We start from the raw sequence: 22,757 nt of genomic DNA on the forward strand, positions 1-22,757 counted from the left end.
AAATCAAAGGAACAACATATTAGATTATGCACAGTCTAAATAGTGGGTGCCCCACAACAAGGAAGCTGTAAATTAAATATCACAACTCGATAAAAACCTTGTTGGGTCCACATAGTTTGATATCGAAGTGACAATTGGAAAAGAGATATGATCTCCTTTGCTGGATCAAGAAGCATGCAGAATAAATAGATGATGTGGTCCTGACCACCTATTTGAATTCTGGTCAGTTGTAAGGATATACACCACATCCACAGCTAGCATCTTATACAATTTGTCCCCCTCCTATACTTTGGATGAGTCTACTATACATCAATGATGAGCTGTTTCAAGGAACTGAGTATGTTATACATACTATGTCCTGCTCTCTGTGAGCTCCTTATTAAGTGTTCCACAAGTCTTAGGTTGGTGATACAAGGTTAGCAAAAATACTAAAGCCTCGTACACACGATCAGATTGTTCGCCAACAAAACCGTGGAATTTTGTCCGAAGGGCGTTGGCCCAAACTTGTCTTGCATACACACAGACAAACAATTGTTGGCCAACAATTACGAACAAGTGACGTACTACGTTGGTTTTCAGCTCTTTAGCGCACCCTTTGGGCTCATTCTGCTAATTTCGTGTAGAAGTTTGGTAAAAATTTGATTTGCGCTTTTCATTTCGCACTTTTCATTTTGGGCATTTCAGTTCATTTCTGAACGGCCGTTCGTCAACCAGACGTGTAGCAGAATCGGAGAAGATAACGTGTTATTTATTATTGGCTTAGGAGTTATTGCTTTGACATTATTTTTTGGTTGAATAATGATTTGATTTGATATATTTTCTATATTTTTGGATGCATAGAATGCACTTTTTGGTTAAGTTCTATTGGCAGATAGCATGTCTAATTTTATTTGTTTTCTTTTTTTAATGCACAATAAAAAAAATTGTGGAGAATAATACTTGGCTATGCGTTTTACTTCAAATGACAGTTTGGGATTAGGCAGTTACATTTAAAAAAATACAATGTAAAATTAACAAGGGACACCAACATAGTTGTATCTTTGATCTTAAAAACTACGGGATAATGGTGTTGTGGTAACTTGACCAAAAAAAATAAAAAAAACATAATAATATTATTCTTGATATCACTAGAAAAAAAAGCCTTTTTAAACACGTTTGGCATAACTCCATCAGTATCACCAGCAAAGCAGCTTCATTATGATCCCATTAAAGAAGAAGAGAATTGTGCGCTGCATTTAGGGATTTCATAATTTTCCGCATCACGAATGTTAATTCTCCATTATGAACGCTAGTTTACAAGACCAACTGCTTCTGCTTCCAAGCATGCGTGTTTGTACTTTGGACTTTTGTTCGACGGACTTGTGTACACACAATACGAAAAATCCGACAACACACATTTGTTGGCGGAAAATTTGAAAACATGCTATCTGTTGACATCTAACATTTCCCGTCGGAAAGTCCGATTGTGTGTACGTGAATTAACAGATTCCTCCATCCACACAAACAAGGTGGGTGCAGGAATCCCCCTTGCCGAGACATTGTATTTTGACAGCGGAACCTGCTGATGTCAGAATACACTGATCAGTTCCTGCAGCCGCTGATCGACAAAAGTATTATAACTTCCCTTCGACAGAAGTCGATCAAGCGATTGACTTATGTTGAGCAGCTGCCACGTTCCTGCTAAAGCAGACAAATTTTGATCAATGTATAGCCTGCTTTATCTGCATGCTACATGAGGCTATAGACAGGCTTAACTTCAGTACAACCAGCGAGTCCATACAAAGATCAAAATTCAACCAGTTCCTGCTGAACGGGCTGAATTTCGATCCGTCTACAACCAGCTTAAGCCAATAGTATGTGTGCTCCACACATACAACCTTTCGGTGAGAATTTGTTTGTCCATTGAAGCCATGTTTAGTAGCCACGCTTTCCTGGAATTTATCCATACAGTATATGATGATCATTTTTGAAGCAGAATATTTGCCAGCAATACCCTTGTGGATTACAACCGATCAGAACAGATTAATTCTCAGATAGGTGCTCAAGACCACATTGTCTATTTTTTCTGCATGTTTCTTCATGCTGCACATAGAGAACTTTTCCCTTTGATGTACTGAATAATATATTAAGTGATGTGGTTATTTTCATTTTAATTGTCTTTAGAAGTTGGCCCTTTGCAGACTGTGAGTATACATATCTTTGTAACGGATATTGAATACATTTTGTATTGGATTTTTCAATTTATAAACATTGAACACTGAATTTAACATTTCTGTGTTGTATTATTGATTTTTTTTTGCCATATTTTGGATGGAAAGGTTAATTTACAATTATAGGTGCGTATCGCCTTTAAAAAAAATTGCTAGCTTCTGGCTGGAGTTAACAGAGATGTTTATTGAAGAAAACAGGAAAATAACCTTTTTGACACGGTGGTAAAATAATGATTCAAGATATAAATACCATAAAAAAAAAAAACATAGAGAATTTTGTTGGGAAAATATAATTCCACACAGTCAAGTGGCATTATGTACTGGAAAGGAGCTCATAGTGTGAGATCATACAGTAGGTAAATGTAAAGCATGGAATATATAAATAAAGTCTTACTTAAGGAATTACCATAAGTAAGACTTTATTTCCCTTGCTTCTACAGCCTCTCCTGGTGAATATCAGGGATATCTAGTCACTCTTGTGTATTTGATAGTAATTGATTCTATAATTTCTGTACATTACAAACTATTCATTTTTTACATCTAACCATATTCAGAATTTCTTCTTCTGAATGGCATTCGAAAACCTGAACATGGAGATTTGCCAGCGCATAGCTAATTATTGCTTAACTGAATGGTTTACTTTGGCCAAGGTGGCTGCTAAGCAGAATGGAATCCCTTAGCGACAAGCCTTTATTGATTAAGACGTAGATCATTAATTAAAAGAAACAGATTGCTACCTAGGTTCTCTGTAAACCTAAACCTAAGAGGTTTTGCCCCAAAACCATACAACAATATAACTGCACAGTGCTTCCAGTTTGGTAATACAGGAATGTCTATATTTTTTCTGTGCTGCAACAGTATGTTATTTATTGAAACCCTAGTTTGGGTGCGGTGTCTTAGTGCACAGTTGTGGATCTCTCTTTTTTTTTGGGAGACTGGTGAGGTGCAGATTAGTTGGGTCAGATAATAGGTGCCAATGACGCTCTGTTCTGACCGCTGTTGGTAGTTATATAAATCTTTTTAGCATATCTAAACCCAAGAGCACAAATATAATATACTGCAGCTTACCACTTCATAGATGTGTTGGCTGCATTGATTTTCAGACTTTTTTGTTGTTGTTTTTAACCCGATGATCCTGCCAGTAACACACTTTCTGTTCGAGGGTGACAATGTGCGCCCAACATATTGTACCTAAAGAGGAGCATAGGGCAAGTCTACAGAAGACCTCCTTCTTCTCTTTTTTTCTCCATAATAAACAGTAGAAGGAGGTGTCCATTAGTCCTCAGAGGTAGCTGGGAATAATGTAACTGATAACAGTTGGCACAGGCTGTTACCAAAGGAAATTATTAGCTGGCATGAATTTTGACAGGATCTCCACATATATTTACATACAATTTAATTACAACAGCCTGTCTCAGTAGTCAAAGAACAGCAACAGGAAAGAGTTTGCAATGAAATCTGCTCTCATAATCCTAAAAATATAATTGATCCATAGAGTATTGTTTGCTTCTCCCAAGACTGGCCTTATTGTTAGGGCCAGTTCACACCAGAACATGGTGCGGGAAACCCGCATTCTGTCCACTTTTCCCAGACCGCATTCAAACCGCACTGTGCTTGCGATCTGCACTGGGTGCCAGTGTTAACTTAACCACTTGCAAACCGCGCCAAAGCCCAATGATGGCTACATCGTGGCCGGCTAGTTCTGAGTGTGTGTACAGTGTCCTTCCGTGAACGAGCTTCTTGCGCACCCTCCGGCAGTGTCCTTGACCGCCGGGTTCTCCGGGCCCAGCGCGTCATGGATCGGGGTAAAGGGCCAATGCCAGCAGCACTTTACCACATGATCGCTCCATCCAATAAGGTAGCGATCACTGTCAGCAAACCAGCGTCATGTCCGGTTCTCTCCTCACACCGATTGTGTGAGAAGAGAAAGGAGAAGCTGTGGCGTGAGGCTGCTTTTTTTTTTTTTAATTCCAAGTGCCACATCAGTGCCTAGCAGTGCTGTACAGTGCCACATCAGTGCCCCATCAGTGCCCCATCAGAGAAACATCTATGCCCGATCAGTGCCCAGCAGTGCTCTACAGTGCCCCATCACTGCCACATCTGTGCTCCATCAGTGCCCAGCAGTGCCCCATCAGAGCCACATCTATGCCCGACCAGTGCCCAGCAGTGCTCTACAGTGCCCCATCAGTGCCCAGCAGTGCTCTACAGTGCCCCATTACTACCACATCTGTGCTCCATCGGTGCCCAGCAGTGCCCCATCAGAGCCACATCTATGCCCGATCAGTGCCCAGCAGTGCTCTACAGTGCCCCATCAGTGCCCAGCAGTGCCCTATCACTGCCACATCTGTGCCCCATCAGTGCCCAGCAGTGCTGTACAGTGCCCCATCACTGCCACATATGTGCTCCATCAGTGCCCAGCAGTGCCCCATCAGAGCCACATCTATGCCCGATCAGTGCCCAGCAGTGCTCTACAGTGCCACATCAGTGCCCCATCAGTGCCCAGCAGTGCTTTACAGTGCTACATCTGTGCCCCAGTAGTGCTCTATCAGTGCCACATCTGTGCCCCAGTAGTGCTCTACAGTTCCGCATCAGTGCACATCAGTGTCCAGCAGTGCTCTACAGTGCACATCTGTGCCCCATCAGTGCCCAGCAGTGCTTTATTGTGCCACATCTGTGCCCCATCAGTGCTCTATCAGTACCACATCTGTGCCCCAGTAGTGCTCTACAGTTCCCCATCAGTACACATCAGTGCCCAGCAGTGCTCTACAGTGCACATCTGTGCCACATCAGTGCCCAGAAGTGCTCTGCAGTGCCCCATCCATGCACATCTGTGCCCCAGCAGTGGCCCATCAGTGCCCAGGAGTGCTCTACAGTGCCACGTCAGTGCCCAGCAGGGCTCTACAGTGCCCCATCAGTGCACATCTGTGCCCCATCAGTGCTCTACAGTGCCCCATCATGTGGATGGGGGAATCCCTCCTGCTGAGCTATTGTATTCTGCTGGCAGGGAGCCCTTCCCGCTGGCAGAATACAATGATCAGTGTTGCGGCTATAGCCGGCGGCACTGATCCTTTCAGGGAAAAACAGACAGGCTGGTTGTACACAAGTTCCAGCAAGCCCATACATGGATCAAAATTCAGCTGAATTTCAATTAATGTATAGCCGACTTAAAGTGTTACTAAATCCACAACAGTAAAATCAGTCAGTATTTGCAGTGAAGCATGCTTGTTATACTCACTGTGGAACCTAAGGGGATAATCCTTTGCATTGTGTAAAAAGGCTGTTTGATGAACATATATGCACATATCCTCCTCTCCTTGCATTGTCCCCAAAACATGTCTGGATAAGACAGACTTAGTAGAGTCAGTCTGCACATGCTCAGTTTGCTAGAGAGTTTTTTTTCTTGGGAGAGTGCATGTGATCACCACAGGGCCAATCAGCACTGTCCAGACAAAGGGTCAGGGGACCTGCATTATGATAGGACAACCAGTGCAGTATGAAAACTCCTCCAGTGCAGTATGAAAACTCCTCCTACCAGCTTTAACCAGGCACTGATAGAAGTCATAAGACTGCTATATACTGCTGATGAGAAAAGGTATTTAGCAGTTTATATTTACTAAAATAATTGCATTTCTATATTCTGTGTACTGTGGGAGACCAGATATCGTGAATGCAGGGTCCTGGGTTAAGTAACACTTTAAGTCGCTTCTTTCCTGTCACCAAGAACAGGAAATTATAGGAAATCTGTCCAAAAGAAGCACAAACAGCAATAAAGCACCTTTGTTTGTAGAGTGAGGAACGGTTGAAACCTAAGCTTTTCTATGTTTCTAAGATTTTCAGTGTTACATAGTGCACTCTGCTCTCAGGTCAAAAATGAAGTTAGAAGCACACTGGATTTCTGGCTAAATCAACAAGTTTTTTTATCTGTACTTGCTTAGTATTTTTATATATAATATTAAATGATTCATATTTGTTTTACGAAAATCATTAGGAAATGTGCAAGTATTACAGACATGCATTGCATGTGGGTTTTTTTTGTATTTTTATTTTGCCTTGACATACACTTTTTCTCCCAGCACCTCCTGTGTGCCAAGGTGGAACAGGGGGCCACTGGTGCAGGAAGTAAGAAGAGGAGACACAATCAGCAATAAAAGCCTGATAGGTTGGAAGCCTTCCACACCCTAAAACTAGAACAGCAGTTTTGGCTATAATTGGGCTTTAACAGTGTACAGAGTAAATTTGTAGGAAATGCTGCCATGCCTCCTCCTTTGCATTATCCTCCCAAATTCATAGGATGAAATCTCTACAAAAGTAAGAAAAGACTTTGTTTGAATGGTGGTACATCAGCAGTACTGCTAATGTTTGTGTACAGGAAAAAAATTAACTCACAAAACTACATTTCAAGTTGCTGTTTTGTGTTCTATCTGACATGTACAGTGCATTTATCAATTCCATTACAAAGGCGCTATTGTGTGGGCAAATCTCAGCATAATTACAATGCCAACATGCAACATCTGAATTCCCGTATAAAGCAAAGTAAACATCCCAAACATTTACATGATGCTGAAATGAGTCAAACCATAGACCTTTTTACTCACCAATGTGTCTTTTTTAGTCCCAACAAGGTATACGGAGCATGAATCAGGTTCATTTTCTCTTAGAGCATCCTGCAGCCAGTGCCTGAAATCAGTAAGAGCATTGCTTAAATACTTACAGCAAACCTAAGTATATACTTATTTAATCCAGTACTGTCAGTGCAGGGCTAGACCTGTGGATACCGGCATATCAGGTATATTTATATTTAAGCATTTTGGGCACCTGGAATGCTCATGAGCTCTGATAAGCAGAAACTCTGTTGTTGAATGGACCCACTTTCTCTGGCTTCCTAAGCCTCGCTATTGGCCAACTACTGTAAGGTTTAGGACAGGGGTCTCCAAACGTTCTAAACAAAGGGCCAATTTACTGTTCTTCAGACTTTAGGGGGGTAGACTGTGGCCAGTGGGAGTAGAAAATGTCATGGTGTCAGTAAACAATGCCACTTATTTAGTGGCAGGAATCATATCCCATCAGTGGTGTAAGTGGGAGGAATAATGCCCCATTGTTGGTGTCAGTGGGAGGAATAATGCCCCATCATTGATGTCTGTGGCAGGAATAGTGCTCCATCATTGGTGTCAGTAGGAGGAATACTGCCCCATCATTGGTGTCAGTTGGAGGAATACTACCCCATTATTGGTGTCAGTGGGTTGAAGGGTGCCCATCATTGGTATCAGTGGGAGGTATAGTCCTTGGTGTCAGTGGAAAGAATTATGCCCCCATTAATGGTGTTAGTAGGAGGAATACTGCCCCAAGGGCTGCATAAAGGTAAGAAGTTTGGTGACCACTAGTTTAGGAGGTTAGAAAGGGTTATATATAATCCACCTATCAAACCAAAAAGGATGTGAACATTGAGGATAACGAGTACACACGGCACTTGCATTAAAAACTGTGACAGGTAATATCTTGGAGGTTAAAATGTGTCACTTTAAAGCAGGGGTCTCCAAACTATGGCCCTCCAGGTGTTCAGGAACTACAATTCCCATCAAGCCTAGTCATGTCTGTGAATGTCAAAGTTTTACAATGCCTCATGGGACGTGTAGTTCCGCAACAGCTGGAGGGCCGTAGTTTGGAGATCCCTGCTTTAAAGGAAAGTTGTGCATGCATGGGATTTCATTGCTGACCCTTCTTCCAAGTCATTAACATGAAAAGAAAATGCAGCCAGTTAAGTTAGAACTCCTCATATGCATTCTTATTAACACTCATTGTTAGTTTATTGGAGCTACTGGGTCAGCCTAACATTTTCAGAAAATAAGCCCATCGGTGACAACTAAAACATTTCACTCAGCATAAATTTCCTTAAAAAAAAATAAAATATCACATAGCAAGATATTGTATAGCTGCTCGCAATCTCTTGGGGCTGCCCACATACCAGGTACCTACCTAGTGTGCTCAAGGGTTTGAATGTCACCCAGATCAAAAGCAGTAATAATCACTAAAAGAAAAAAAAAAAAAAAATCTTTACAACATTAATTTATTGATCCAAACCAGATTAATTGTAGAACATCTGGATGATGGGACACAAAGAAACTACTCATTGTAATTTGGATGATTCTGCATTTATTCTGTAATCTAACCTTGTGCTCCTCTGTAATATGCCGATGCAATGCATTTGAACTTCTCTTGTCCAGCTGTGTCCCAGCTTAAGAAAAAAAAGGACAATATTAATTATTACAGTGTTACAGAGAAAATTGTGTTATCAACCTCTTAGCGCAAAGAGCGATCATAGCTTTTGGTTAGGCGGTCTCAACTGTGCTGGGAGCGGGCAGCATGCATGCTCATGGCACAGGTGTATAGGCAACAATTCACACAAATATGCGGCCCCTTGGTGCTAAGGACAAGGCGCAGAGAGGCCGCATTTTTGCATACGACTGGTGCCAAGGGGTTAAAAGGGTAACAAGAAAAAGCCACATTTCGGTAGTGAGAGCCTTGAATTTAAACCCCATCATTAAAGGTGTATGAAGGTAAAAAACCTTTCCATATCAGTTGCCCCCAGCCCCTCCTGAGTCTGATTTTGATTCGGCACTGTACCCATCTGCAGCAGCACTGCTCTTCTCTCCCCATCTTTTCATAGGAGGCTCAGCAGCAGCAGGGGCCATTGGCTGTACAAATCACAAGGTGATAGGCTGCAGCAGGGGCTGATCTGTGGCAGACATTTGTGAAAACTGCCAAAAACTGCACAGGTTTCAGAAATTACATGATTGTGTTATCTCTAAGCCAGCATCTTAGTGCAGGAAGTAGATGCCTGAACAAAGATACTGCCATGTTTTTGGATAGAAAAGCAGATGCATCAATGCCAGAGAAAAAAAACTGAGCTCCCAGAAAAGATACAATGCCTTAAAAAAGTATTCATACCACTTGAAATTTTCCACATTTTGTCATGTTACAACTAAAAATGGAAATGTATTTTATTGGGATTTTATGTGTTAGGCCTCTTTCACATGGACGATCCGTATGTCCGTTTTTCATCCTTCCGTTTTCGGATGAAAAACGGACATACATTCATCCCTATGGAGCGTCGGAAGTCAGCGGTGACATGTCCGCTGACATCCGACCCCGCTCCGATCCAAAAAGTGTAACGGAGGAAAAACCTACTTTTCCATCCGTTTTCGGATCGGATCGGGTGACGACGGACACTACGGTCCGTCATCATCCGATCCCCCCATAGGGAAGAGCGGCGCTCTGACAGGTGCGTCGCTGCACAGTGTGCAGCGATGCACCTGTCATCTTCCTGCTCAGCGGGGATCGGCGGAGCGATCCCCGCTGAGCCAGCGGATGTTCACGGGGCGGATCATCACTGATCCGCCCCGTGAGAAAGAGGCCTTAGACAAACACAAAGTGGCACATAATTGTGAAGTGGAAGGAAAATGATAAATGTTTTTCAAAATTTTGTACAAATAAATATGTGAAAAGTGTGGTGTGCATTTGTATTCAGCCCCCTTTACTCTGACACCCCTAACTAAAATCTAGTGGAACCAATTGCCTTCAGAAGTCACCTAATTAGTAAATAGAGTCCACCTGTGTGTAATTTAATCTCAGTATAAATACAGCTGTTCTGGAAAGACCTCAGAGGTTTGTTGAGAACCTTAGTAAACAAACAGCATCATGAAGGCCAAGGAACACACCAGAAAGGTCATGGAAAAAGTTGTGGAGAAGTTTAAAGCAGGGTTAGGTTATAAAAAAAATATCCCAAGCTTTGAACATCTCACGGAGCACTGTTCAATCCATCATCCGAAAATGGAAAGAGTATGGCACAACTGCAAACCTACCAAGACATGGCCGTCCACCTAAACTGACAGGCCTGGGCAAGGAGAGCATTAATCAGAGAAGGAGCCAAGAGGCCCATGGTAACTCTGGAGGAGCTACAGAGATGCACAGTTCAGGTGGGAGAATCTGTCCACAGGACAACTATTAGTTGTGCACTCCACAATTTTTGGCCTTTATGGAAGAGTGGCAAGAAGAAAGAAGAAAGCCATTGTTAAAAGAAAGCCAAAAGAAGTCAGTTTACAGTTTGAGAGAAGCCATTCGAGGGACACAGTAAACATGTGAAGAAGGTGCTCTGGTCAGATGAGACCAAAATTGAACTTTTTAGCCTAAAAGCAAAACGTGTGGGAGAAAACTAACACTGCACATCACCCTGAACACACCATCCCCACCATGAAACATGATGGTGGCATCATGTTGTGGGGATGCTTTTCTTCAGCAGGGACAGGGAAGCTGGTCAGAGTTGATAGGAAGATGGATGGAGCCAAATACAAGGCAATTTTAGAAGAAAACATGGTAGAGTCTGCAAAAGGCTTGAGACTGGGGTGGAGGTTCATCTTCCAGCTGGACAACAATCCTAAACATACAGCCAGAGCTACAATGGAATGGTTTAGATCAAAGAATATTCATGTGTTAGAATGGCCCAGTCAAAGTCCAGACCTAAATCCAATTGAGAATCTGTGGCAAGACTTGAAAATTGCTGTTCACAGATGCTCTCCATCCAATCTGACAGAGCTTGAGCAACGAAGAATGGGCAAAAATGTCACTCTCTAGATGTGTAAAGCTGGTAGAGACATCCCCAAAAAGACTTGCAGCTGTAATTGCAGTGAAAGGTGGTTCTACAAAGTATTGACTCAGGGGGGCTGAATACAAATGCACCCCACACTTTTCACATATTTATTTGGAAAAAATGTTGAAAACCATTTATCATTTTCCTTCCACTTCACAATGATGTGCCAATTTGTGTTGGTCTATAACATAAAATCCCAATAAAATATATTTAAATTTTTGGTTGTAACATGACAAAATGTGGAATATTTCAAGGGGTATGTATACTTTTTCAAGGCACTGTAAAAATACCTGCAAGTTTATACTTACACTTTACTCAGCATGTTTGAACTTAACATGAATACCATCACTTTACTTTAACAACGTAACATGAATATCTTAATACTTAACATAAATATCTGATTCTAGGTTCACTTGTGCCTAATAATATATGGATGCTGAAGAGGTATCTTAAGGAGAAAGGCACAGCTGTGCTTTAAATAAGGCCCTATAGATTGATAATGATCAGTTAGAAACGACTCCGGTATAACTGTTTAATCCAAACCATGCCTCCTACTGTTTACAGTATTTATAAGATATGCTGTGCACAGAGCTTTACAATTTTAAAAGAAAGCTGACTTACATCTGAAGGTTAAATGGTACTCCCAAGATTTCAAACCGCTCAATTTCAAAATCAACACCAATTGTTGCTTTGTAATCACGGTCAAAGACATTCTTGCAAAACCTGCAGTAAAGAAGAACACTCTAAATTATTGTCCTGGAGATACAATTTCAAGAACCCATCCAAAGAATGTCATTTTGTCACACTGGAACCAAAAAAAAAAAAATACACACTTTTCGATTAGATACAAATGTATCAAAACAAAGCACATAGTAAAAATTTAACATCAAGTATAAAGAAAACAAATCAATGCACAGTATCCTAAACCAAGCAATCCAAATGGATTCTTCATTGATTTTACCAGAATGTAAAATCTCATTAGATTCAATGGGTTACTGAACGTTAATACCGCCATTGCTCTATGTATTGCCTGTTTAAAGCTAAACTCTGGGCACAAAAACTCATTTAAATAGATTCCTCGATAGCAACAGAAAATATAGATCCACTTTGTGGGCAGCAAATGTGTTTGCATACTCAGATATTGCCATATACAAACAGCAGTTACATCATAACTATGCTGTACATAGCCTTTGCAGAGATCAATGCTAACCCACTACAAGCTAGTTTTGGATAGAGTGGAGAGGGATTAGAACCCCTGTCAGTTTTTATTGCTGTCTGTGTCCTAGTTAGGGAGATTCACACACTCTGTTTGTCCTATTTACCATTATCATTGTATATAAAAGTAAAGGAAAATCACAAACTTTGGGTTGTCCCAAGAAAAGTATTAGAGGGTAAATTTTCCAATGAGGACACTAGTTCTGGTGACCTGGGGGTCCCGAAGAGATTCCCTCAATTTTCAGGGATTTCCTCTCATTTCCTGTTTAGCTATGGGACAGAAAGTAAAGGTAAATCTCCCCAAAGATGGCAAAAATAAACCTTACATGGGTTATAACCCTCCCGTACAGTATCCAAAATAAAAAACAAAAAGTTAGTTCTTCTTTAAGGTTCACTAACATTTTTAATTTTGCTTGTATCACTTTAAAAATCACAAATATCCCAATTAAATAATCAACTAACCCATATATATAAATAATTGATTTCTCAAAATATATTTTCAGTTCAAGGCTGGTCCACAAACTTACTGATGTATTAACCTGGGAAACAACCCAGCGGTTTAGTTACTCTACTTAAATTCTATCCCAAAACATAGACACAAGAAATCTCCCCTCCACCTTCTAAATTGATTCAGGTTTATATTCTGGTTGACCATCTACACCAAAAATTGGAAAATAATGTATATTCCAACCCATGATTTTGTTCTTGGTGTGCTGTATGCACCAAATGATACAGATTTAAAAAAAACATAAGCATATTGGAGCTTACCTGTTGATCAGGCTGGTTTTCCCCACATATAGGTCTCCCACCATTACAACTTTAGCCATTTTCAACCTGTAAAATACCACAATTAACAAAACTCCTAGAAATTACTGTACACTACCCTAAGAATCATAGCATGCAATTAACCACTTGCTTACTGGGCGCTTAAACCCCCCTCCTATCCAGACCAATTTTCAGCTTTCAGCGCTGACGCACTTTGAATGACAATTGCGCGGTCATACAACAATGTACCCAAACTAAATTTTTATCATTTTTTCACCACAAATAAAGCTTTCTTTTGGTGGTATTTGATCACCTCTGCAGTTTTTACTTTTTGTTAAAAAAAAATGTAAAAATCTGAATTAAAAAAAAAAAAATAATTTATTTTTTTATATTTTGTTATAAAAAATTTAAAACAGGTCATTTTTCTGCTTCATTGATGTACACTGTTGAGGCGGCAGTGATGGGCACTGATAGGCGGCAGTGATGGGAACTGATGGGTGGCAGTGATGGGCACTGATGGGTGGCAGTGATGGGCAGCACTGCTAGATGGCACTGATTGGCACTACAGGTGGGCATTGATAGCTGGCACTTGTGGGCATTGATGGGTGGCACTTGTGGGCATTGATAGATGGCACTGTGGGCACTGTTAGGTGGCACTGTGGGCAATGTTAGGTGGCACTATTAGGTGGCACTGATGAGGCAGATGTGCCTCTTCCACTTCGGGACTGATGTCCCTCACATACGAGCCGGTGATCGGCTTTTTTTTCTACTCACGCTGTCAGCATGAGTAGAAAAAAGCAACGATTACCGATCTTTTGTTTACATCATGTGATCAGCTGTCATTGGCTGACAGCTGATCACATGGTAAGGGGCCAGGACCGGCCCCTTACTTGGATCGGTGATCACCCGAGTCTCAGTGAGTCTCAGTGGGCGCGTGCACAGGGGAGGCCGTCATCTGACGGCCTCACGGGAATTCGGGTCTGCGCTGTGGCCGTCATTCGGCCATAGCGCGGATGTGAAGTGGTTAAAACAGGGGTGTCCAACCTGCAGCCAGAACCTAAATATCAGATGGGCACCTTGAGAATTCATGGAGAATTGTTACTACATACTACATCGAACCAGATATTGATGCGTTAGTTTATCAAAAACAGTGTCAAATGTCACACTACTTTTATTTTGCTCTCTTTTACTTTTATAACATAAAAATACCAAATAATGAAGTTTTATTACTCAAATAGGTACATTATCTATATCAGTGATCGTTAACTTGTGATCTGCTCGACTTTTCCTGCTCATTAGCTATCCATATAGTTAGTGTATTTTATTTGTGGCCCAAGAGAATTTTTCTTCTTCCAATATGGCCCAGGAAAGTTTGGACACCCCTGAACTAAAACATATAATGATAGCTGAAAAACATGTAAAAATGCAGTATGATAGATATGGTACCTGATAAAAAAAATAGATAAATTATGTTTTTAAATGCATTCAATAAAACCAACCTTTATAAATAAATATATATATATATATATATATATATATATATATATATATATATATACTGTATATATACACACAAAACCACTATACATTCACTTTAATCTATGTAACTGCAAGACATTTAGAAATACACAAGGGGGGCGTGGCCTGGCTCAGGATGTGATCGGACGTGTTCCTGTGTAGCTCCGGTCTCTCCCTGTACAATCTTGCTCCATCTTGATCATCCATTGTCAGCACCTGATTTCTTTGTTGCCTAATCCCTTCTGGTGTGTCTTCTACATAATTCGAGGGCATTTTGGTTGATGGGAAAACGGCGTATGAAGAAACAACCTCCGGTAAAGATGAGCATCGCCACAGGCTCCTGCCAAGATGGCCGCCGCCATACTGTCCACGGGCCTAGCTCATCTCCAGCCTCTACTCCGGATCTCTTCGGTGACGGCCTGGACGGATCCCCACCACCCTCCCCCGAGATTCCGGACCCTGCAGCCATCCCTTCGGTACTGACCCCGGGCCCGGCGGTCGCGGATGGCGCCAAGGAGCCTACCCTGGCAGATGTCCTGGCCATCATCAAGGTAAACCATGTGGACCTGGTGGGGAAGGTGGATGGGCTTAAGATAGACTTAACTATTATGCGGCAAGATGTGCACAAGCTGCGTGGCCGGGTTACCGAGACCGAACAACGTATCAGTGATTTGGAGGACACTATTGCTCCCATTTTACCTAGACTCAATACATATGGGGGAAAGATTACAACTTTGGAGGACAAGGTCGATGACCTTGAAAACCGCCTACGCAGGAACAACCTGCGCCTGGTCGGACTTCGGGAGCGGGTGGAGGGGTCTGACCCTGTAGCTTTCCTAGAGAGCTGGCTTGAGCAAGAAATTGGCCGAGAACAGTTATCCCCCTGTTTTGTGATCGAGAGGGCCCACCGAGTCCCCGGGCGCCCCCTACCAGAAGGTCACCCCCCACGTACGATGGTGATTCGTCTCCTTAATTACAGAGACCGCGACTCCATCCTGGGGGCTGCCAGGCGGAAAGGAAGTCTCCGCATTAATAATGCCGTGGTGTCACTCTTTCCAGACTACTCAGCGACAGTCCGCAACCGTAGAGCCAGCTATCAACGGATCAAGCAGAAGCTCCGGGAGCAAGATATTCAGTATTCCATGCTATTTCCTGCCACCCTTCGGGTCACATATCAAGGTAAAGCTCATTTCTTTCAATCCCCACATGATGCCATGTCCTGGTGGGAAGCAATACCCCGCCCTCCCAAGCCTCCTGCCTGAAGCGGATCCCCACATTTTGCTGGCTCCATAAACTTTACCAGAAGCTTCCTCTCTTCTCTGGGATCTCCTTGCCTGCATTATTTCCCCCCCCCCCCCTTTTTTTGCTTTATTGGTTATGACGAAGTTTTTGTTTCATTACTGACATATGCTGACCTTGGAGGATCCTACTTGTCTCCGGAGGGAGAGTACCAAGCCCCGGTTTATAACCGGGCCCGAGCTGCCTTGGGGCTCAGTCCCCTTATTTTATTTTCTTTTGAAACATTATAATTGACTAATGACTTTTTTGTTGCTCTTGAGCTTATATTTTTTTTCCTGCCTCCTGTTGCCTCCCGGCCATGTGCCCCAGGCATGGTAAAAGTTTAGGGTATAGGCCAACTCCCCTTTTTTTGGAGCTGGGCAGGGGAATTAATACCCCTGTTGGGTATTGAATGTGATAATGTCTGTTGTTGTATGATTGTATGTGTGGTGTATGTATGGTTGAATGAATGTCTGGCACTGCAACCCTTAATTTTATACGTGGCTGTGACTGGGGGAGGAATTCTTTTTCAGACCCCCCCTGACCCGTATGCACCCATACTATTAACTCCATGTCTAATGTAACTGTTTGCTCGTGGAATGTCAGCGGGCTGAATTCTAAATTTAAAAGAGCATCCATCTTTGCGGCCCTGAAACATAGTAAACCACATATCCTGTGTCTTCAGGAGACTCATTTAATGGGGGCCAAGGTGATGGCGCTCAAAAAACACTGGGTAGCCAACCAATATCACTCTACCTACTCAAATTATGCCCGGGGTGTAGCTATATTAATCCGTAAGGGATTGCCCTTCGTGTGTCACCAAGTTGTCCTAGATCCCAAGGGGCAGTATGTTATTTTACATGTATCGATACATGGCACACCCCTTATTCTGGTGGCGGTGTATTTCCCTCCTCCGGTCACGGCTGCAATGTTTTCTGGTCTTGATATTCAGTTTGCAAACCTGCCTAGCTGTCCTATGCTTATCCTTGGGGATTTCAACTCGGTCTTGCAACCTGACCTAGATAGATTAAAACCTTTGAAGTCCGAGTCTGGGTTGCTCCGTGCGTGGTGTAATACCTATGGATATGTGGATTTGTGGCGCTGGAAATTTCCAGAGGCCAAAGTGTACTCCTGCCAGTCTAGGTCCTATGCAGCCCTGTCAAGAATTGATTTTGCTCTCGCCACGAAGGATTTTTTACCGGTTGTTCAATCCATAGCGTATCTCTCCCAGACAGAATCTGACCATTCTATGATACAGGTGGGTCTGACCATGGGCCATAGACCGGGGTTTCGAACTTGGAGACTCAGCCCTCTTTGGATCTCTACTCCGGAGATAGCTGAGGGCATCCCGACTGACATGACTATTTATTGGTCCCTTAAGACTGACTCTGCTCCTGTGGGTCCTGTTTGGGACGCCTTTAAGGCTGTGGTAAGGGGTTCCTATATTTCTAGAATCAAGAGCTACAGATCTGCCGGAAGGAGGACACAGGATGAGCTTCGGAGGGTTTTGGAGGAGGCCCGCGCCCGTCATGCGGGTGCCCCCTCCTCTGAAACCAGAGGCGTGTTGACGGAGGCCCACCGGGCGCTGCAGTTGCACTTGGTGGACTTGACCAGGAAGCAACAGTTGTACCTCTCGGCTCGTATACACGAGCATGGCGGGAAAAATGGCAGGCTCCTGGCATATCTTGCGCACGCGGATTGTCAGGGAGCCACGATTGCTGCAATTCACTTACCTGATGGATCGATTACATCCAAAGCATTGACTATTAATAAAACCTTCGCGGACTTCTATGCCACATTATATAGGGGCACGGAAATCCCTCCAGAAACAGACTTTATGGGCTTCTTTGAATCCCTTGACCTCCCGGTACTCAACACCTCTCAGCAATCCCTCCTAGACAAACCCATCACGCTGGAGGAGGTCACCAAGGCCATAAGCCTCCTTCCCTCTAATAAAACTCCGTGCCTGGATGGGCTTCCTTCAGAGTGATACCAAGCGCATGCAGAGGTACTGGCTCCTAGGCTCCTCAAACTGTTTCAGGACTCCCTTAAGTTAGGGAAGCTTCCTGAATCTTTAAACGAAGCACTTATTGTGGTCATACCCAAACCCGGTAAGGATAGTAAATATTGCGGATCCTACAGGCCTATTTCACTCCTGAATGGTGATGTAAAGATCTTAGCAAAAATTCTCGCCCTTAGACTTCAATCGGTCATCCTGGCCCTTATACCGCCAGATCAATCTGGTTTCATGCCTGGCAGGAGTACATTTGATAATATCCGAAGGTTATACCTACATGTTCATGAGGCAGCACGTGCGGGGCGACCTGGGCTAGTTCTGTCCCTAGATATACTAAAAGCTTTTGATACTGTGAGTTGGCCTTTCCTATGGGAAGCTATGGCACGGATGGGTATTGGCCCAACTTTTATTCATTGGGTCCGCTTATTATATGCAGACCCGAGAGCTAGGGTTCGCACAAACATGGATATCTCTGCATCATTTTCCTTAGGTCGGGGTACTCGGCAGGGGTGCCCTCTCTCTCCCCTGCTGTTTGCAATAGCCATTGAGCCATTGGCTCTGGCTGTGCGGCAGACGGCCAAGATTGGGGGCATCCGCTCGGGCCCGTTAGAGGAAAAAATCTCTTTATACGCAGATGATGCCCTGGTATATCTAGATGGAAGGGAAAGCTCTTTTAATAAATTAATGCAGGTGGTGGAGGAGTTTGGTGCAGTCTCGGGACTCCGGGTGGGCTGGGAAAAATTGCAGGCCTTGGCTATCGGTCCCCCTTCCCCCTACAACTATCTGCAGAGGTCATGTATTCAACTGACGCCCTCCCTTAAGTACCTTGGTATCCAGATACATGCCAACCTTCCTAGGTACGAGGAACTTAATGTCACCCCTATAGTCCAACAGATGACGGAGAAATTCCGTACCTGGTCGTCATTGCCCCTTAATTTAATTGGTCGCATAAATATATTTAAAATGATCTTTCTACCAAAATTTCTCTATAGCTTTAGGGCCTCCCCGGTTTTCCTCACCAAAAAATTATTTGCAAAACTTGACTCTACCCTGTTTACTTTTATTTGGAACGGTAGCCAACCTCGTATAGCCAAATCCTCATTACAAGCGGCCAAGCCTGTAGGCGGATTGACTTGCCCAAACTTAAGGAACTATTTTCTCGCTTCCCAGCTCACATATATCCATGATTGGTTGCACTCTGGTCCCCAAATTCCTTCCACGGCTTTTCTATCATCTTTATTTGCATCCCCTACCTCCTTGAAGGACGAACTAAATAGGTAAAAAAAAACGGGCGGTTCCAGATTTTCTCCCGTTGAGGTTTGCTTTATGGCCTGGAGGGAAGGGGGAAAGATACTGACACAATCCCAAGTCGATATTTCGCCACAGACTCCCCTGTGGCGGAATCCGAATATTCCTGAGCTCTATGGTCATCCAGATTCGGCGTGGTGGGCCCGTTTTGGGATCACACATCTCTCTCATATTTTTGAGGAGAATACACTACTACCCTTTGAATCAATTAGACTTAAATATGGCATTGAAAATACATTTTTCTTTAAATACCTTTTATTGCGACATGCCCTCAAGACACAATTTGGCTCATTGACCATAGAGCTTAAGGAATCCTCCATGGAGGACCTTCTGTCATTTCCAGAAATAAACAAACTTGTGACGACCTTTTATGGGTGCCTTCAGGTGATGGGCGCAGATCCTTTTCAGAACTCTCAATGTAAATGGCAAAGGATTATGCCTGAGCTTTCTGAAGAGGACTGGGAGGAGGCAGTGGAAATATGCTTTCAGGATATCATCAGTACGGCTGATGTCCTGATACAATTTAAGTTTATACATCACTTACATTATACACCCGCTAGGTTGGTTACAATGGGACTGGGTCGAGATATTGCATGTGCTAGATGTAAAAGGATTGCTGCCGATTTCTTTCATATGTTTTGGACATGTCCTGGACTTACAGTATTCTGGAAAGATGTATTTACTTTTTTCAACCGTAAGCTACATATACCGCTGCCGCAAACTCCGGAGGTCGGACTTCTGGGGGTACTAAATGATATTGTTCCTCGCACTCATGTTAGAATGTTGATACGTATCTTATTGTTTTATGCATGTAAGACAATTTTATTGCATTGGAAAGATACTGACCCCCCTTCAGCCCAAGCCTTCTTCCATATTGTTCATGGGACCCTCCCAAAATTTAAGTTGATATATAAGAGTAGGGCATGCCCTAAGAAGTTCACCAAGATCTGGCAGCCATGGCTGGATGTTTCAAAGGACTTCTGGGGGGATGTCCTCTCTTCACAGTTATCTCAGTGAGGAGATGAGAGGATGTGTTTTTAGCAAACATTACTTGATATATACGTATATTAATGTGGAAGGAAATTTGCATACGCTCTAATATCAGTTTATTCCACAAGGCGTGCCGGAATTATGCTGTATTAATGGGGGTCGTGGGTGACAGTTGTGTGTATGGGTGTGTGTATGAATGGTGTGAACTTGTTCTGGTTGGGGTATTACTGTTTTATACAGCTGTACTACTTCATGAGTTCTGCTATATCATCATTAATCTAAATGTCTATGACATACATGTATGTAGAGCAGTCTGTATTATTGGTTCTTTTATTATTTCATTGTTTTTGTATTATTTTCATTATAAAAATCAAAATAAACACCTTTAAAAAAAAAAAAAAAAGAAATACACAAGAGGAAATATCAGAAATTTTATATTGCACTGCATATTTGCCAGTTATGTGACATTTACTACTTTCACTGCACATTTTAAAGGACTTGTATAGAAAATATAGTGTAGGTCGATAAGCCCTCTGTAGCTTTTCGATTTTCTGCAAAAATCCTCATCTTCTCAGTTACACATGAATCATAGGAAACAGTATCATAATAAACCTGTGGCATCTACTATCAATGACTGTAAATTCAGACTTAAAAAAGAACTATGGGTACTATGGGGATTTCCCCTCACTTCCTGTTCCATAGCCAAACATGAAATGAGAGGAAATCCCTGCAAATTATGGAATTCCTTGGGGACCCCCAAGTCACCAGAACTAGTGCTAGTGTAGGATTTTCTTTTAATTTCATTTGCAATGATAATGGCAAAAAGGACAAATAGAGAGGGTGAATCTCCCTAACAGGGGAACAGTCAGCAATAAAAACTGACAAGTGTTCTAATCACTCTCAACTCTATCCAAAACAAAAAAAAAAAGTTTCTCCTTTAGTTATAACTAAAAGCGGTACTAAAAGCGGTATTAAACTCTGCTTTTTTTTCCCTGTTTATTACACAGGTACCCAGGTGGTTTATGTCATAATGTGCTAGTATGTACCACATATTTAGCACATTATAACAGACTTACTTGTCAAACAAAGCCTAGATTACATTACTGCTGACAGGCTGGGAGAGGCATTTATGACAGAAGAGCCCTCTAGGGAACAAGATTGGAGGTATTGCCCACTGTGAGCAGCCAGATTCCTTGTTTCATTTTCCTAAAGGTTAAAAGGTGAAACCTGATCACTTAATATAGGCAACCAAAAAATCCCTCTGTATAAATAACAATATATATTTTTTTTCCTTTTACCAAGGCAGTGTGGGTGTTATGGTGCCCCATGGCAGGTGAGGCAGGCTCACCCGAGGTGTGAAATGTAAAGGGAAGTTGGTCTTCACCTGAGCTTCTGATAGTAGAGATAGACTGGGAACCCTAATGGTCCAGGCTTCCTTTTCTGCAAACTGACACCAGCTTGCCACCTTCAGAATTGTCCCATCAAGGGACTGACTGCAATAGAGAGGCTACAATGCAGAAACTGTTCACAAGGCTGCACATTAGAGAGTAGTCAGATCAAGGCAGTCAGCAGACAAGTAAAGAGGTCAAATCCGAGTAGGGGTCTAGGTAGGCAGCAAGCAAGAGTAGTCAGGTTAACCTGGGTCAGCAGCATGCAGGAAACTATTATAGTACTTTAGCTTACAGCTGGTGATGAGACACAGCACTATCCACTTCAAAGGCTGGAGGTAAAAGTGGAACTTCACCCAAAAGGGAAAGTTCCACTATTTGTCCTCCTCTACCACATTTGAATTATCTTTTTCTATGGGGAGAGCAGGTGCCTAGTTTTGACAGGTACCCGCTCCCACTTCCGCTCGGATCACATAGGTGATCCAAGCAGAAGTTCTCCTCCCCCCTCCCTGCCCACAGCCTTCTGGGACACGTCACAGGTCCCAGAAGGCTGTGGTACCATTCACAACGCACAGCGCTGCGCTTGGGCAGTGGACAGCTGACTGCGAAGCCAAAAGCAGTCATACCTGGCTTCCCCACAGTTAGGATGCTGGTGCCAGGGACTCGAAGACCGACGAAGAATCAGTCCAGGTGAGGACAGATTTGGATCCTTGGACAGGTAAGTATCTGTTTATTAAAAATCAGCAGCTACAGTTTTTGCAACTGCTGACTTTTAATTTTGGCACATTTGACTGAAGATCCTCTTTAAATACCCTTCCTGGTTAAGCTACACACCCAGCTTTGGTAATGGGAACTTTGGAAGTCCTGAAAGTAGTGGAGATTCTAAGAATACTGGAAAACCTGACATGGATTTTGTGTGTATTGAGATTCTAAGAGTTCTGGAAATCCTAGAAGATCCGGCATTGATCCTGTAAGTACTAGAGGTTCTAGGAATTCTTGATATCCTGGAAGAACCAGCAGGAATCCAGTAAGTACTAGAGATTTTAGGAGTTCTGGATATCTTGGAATAACCGGCATGAATCATGTGAGTACTGGAGGTCCTCGGAGTTATGGAAATTCTGGAAGAACCAGCAAAGATCTTGTAGTTACTGGAGCTTCTAGGAGTTCTAGAAAACCTGTAAGACCTCGCAGGAATCCTATTAGTACTGGAGGTCCTAGGAGTTCCGAAATCCTGGAAGTTCCACTAAGGATCTTGTGAGTAATGGAGGTTCTAGAAGTTCTGGAAATCCTGGAAGACCTGGCAGGGATCCTTTAAGTACTAGAGGTCCTAGGAATTCTGGAATCCTGGAAGACCCAGCAAGGGTCTTGTAAACACTGGAGGTTTTAGAAGTTCTGGAAATCCTGGAAGACCTGGCAATGATCCT

General features: G+C 42.8%; 1 protein-coding gene across 1 annotated transcript in view; it reads right to left on the reverse strand.

Moving 5' to 3' along the window:
- Positions 1-22,757, reverse strand: part of RAB36 (RAB36, member RAS oncogene family) — a 48,985-nt gene that overhangs the window by 19,573 nt on the left and 6,655 nt on the right. Inside the window, exons 3-7 of the mRNA XM_073629245.1 lie at positions 12,838-12,903; positions 11,476-11,577; positions 8,378-8,442; positions 8,184-8,235; positions 6,806-6,887 (exon numbers count right to left, since the gene is read on the reverse strand). Of these exons, the coding sequence (XP_073485346.1) occupies positions 6,806-6,887; positions 8,184-8,235; positions 8,378-8,442; positions 11,476-11,577; positions 12,838-12,903 (367 nt within the window). The remainder of the gene's footprint in view (positions 1-6,805; positions 6,888-8,183; positions 8,236-8,377; positions 8,443-11,475; positions 11,578-12,837; positions 12,904-22,757) is intronic.

The sequence above is a fragment of the Aquarana catesbeiana genome, linkage group LG01, assembly GCF_042186555.1.
Source record: "Aquarana catesbeiana isolate 2022-GZ linkage group LG01, ASM4218655v1, whole genome shotgun sequence".
NCBI classification, from domain to species: Eukaryota; Metazoa; Chordata; class Amphibia; order Anura; family Ranidae; genus Aquarana; species Aquarana catesbeiana.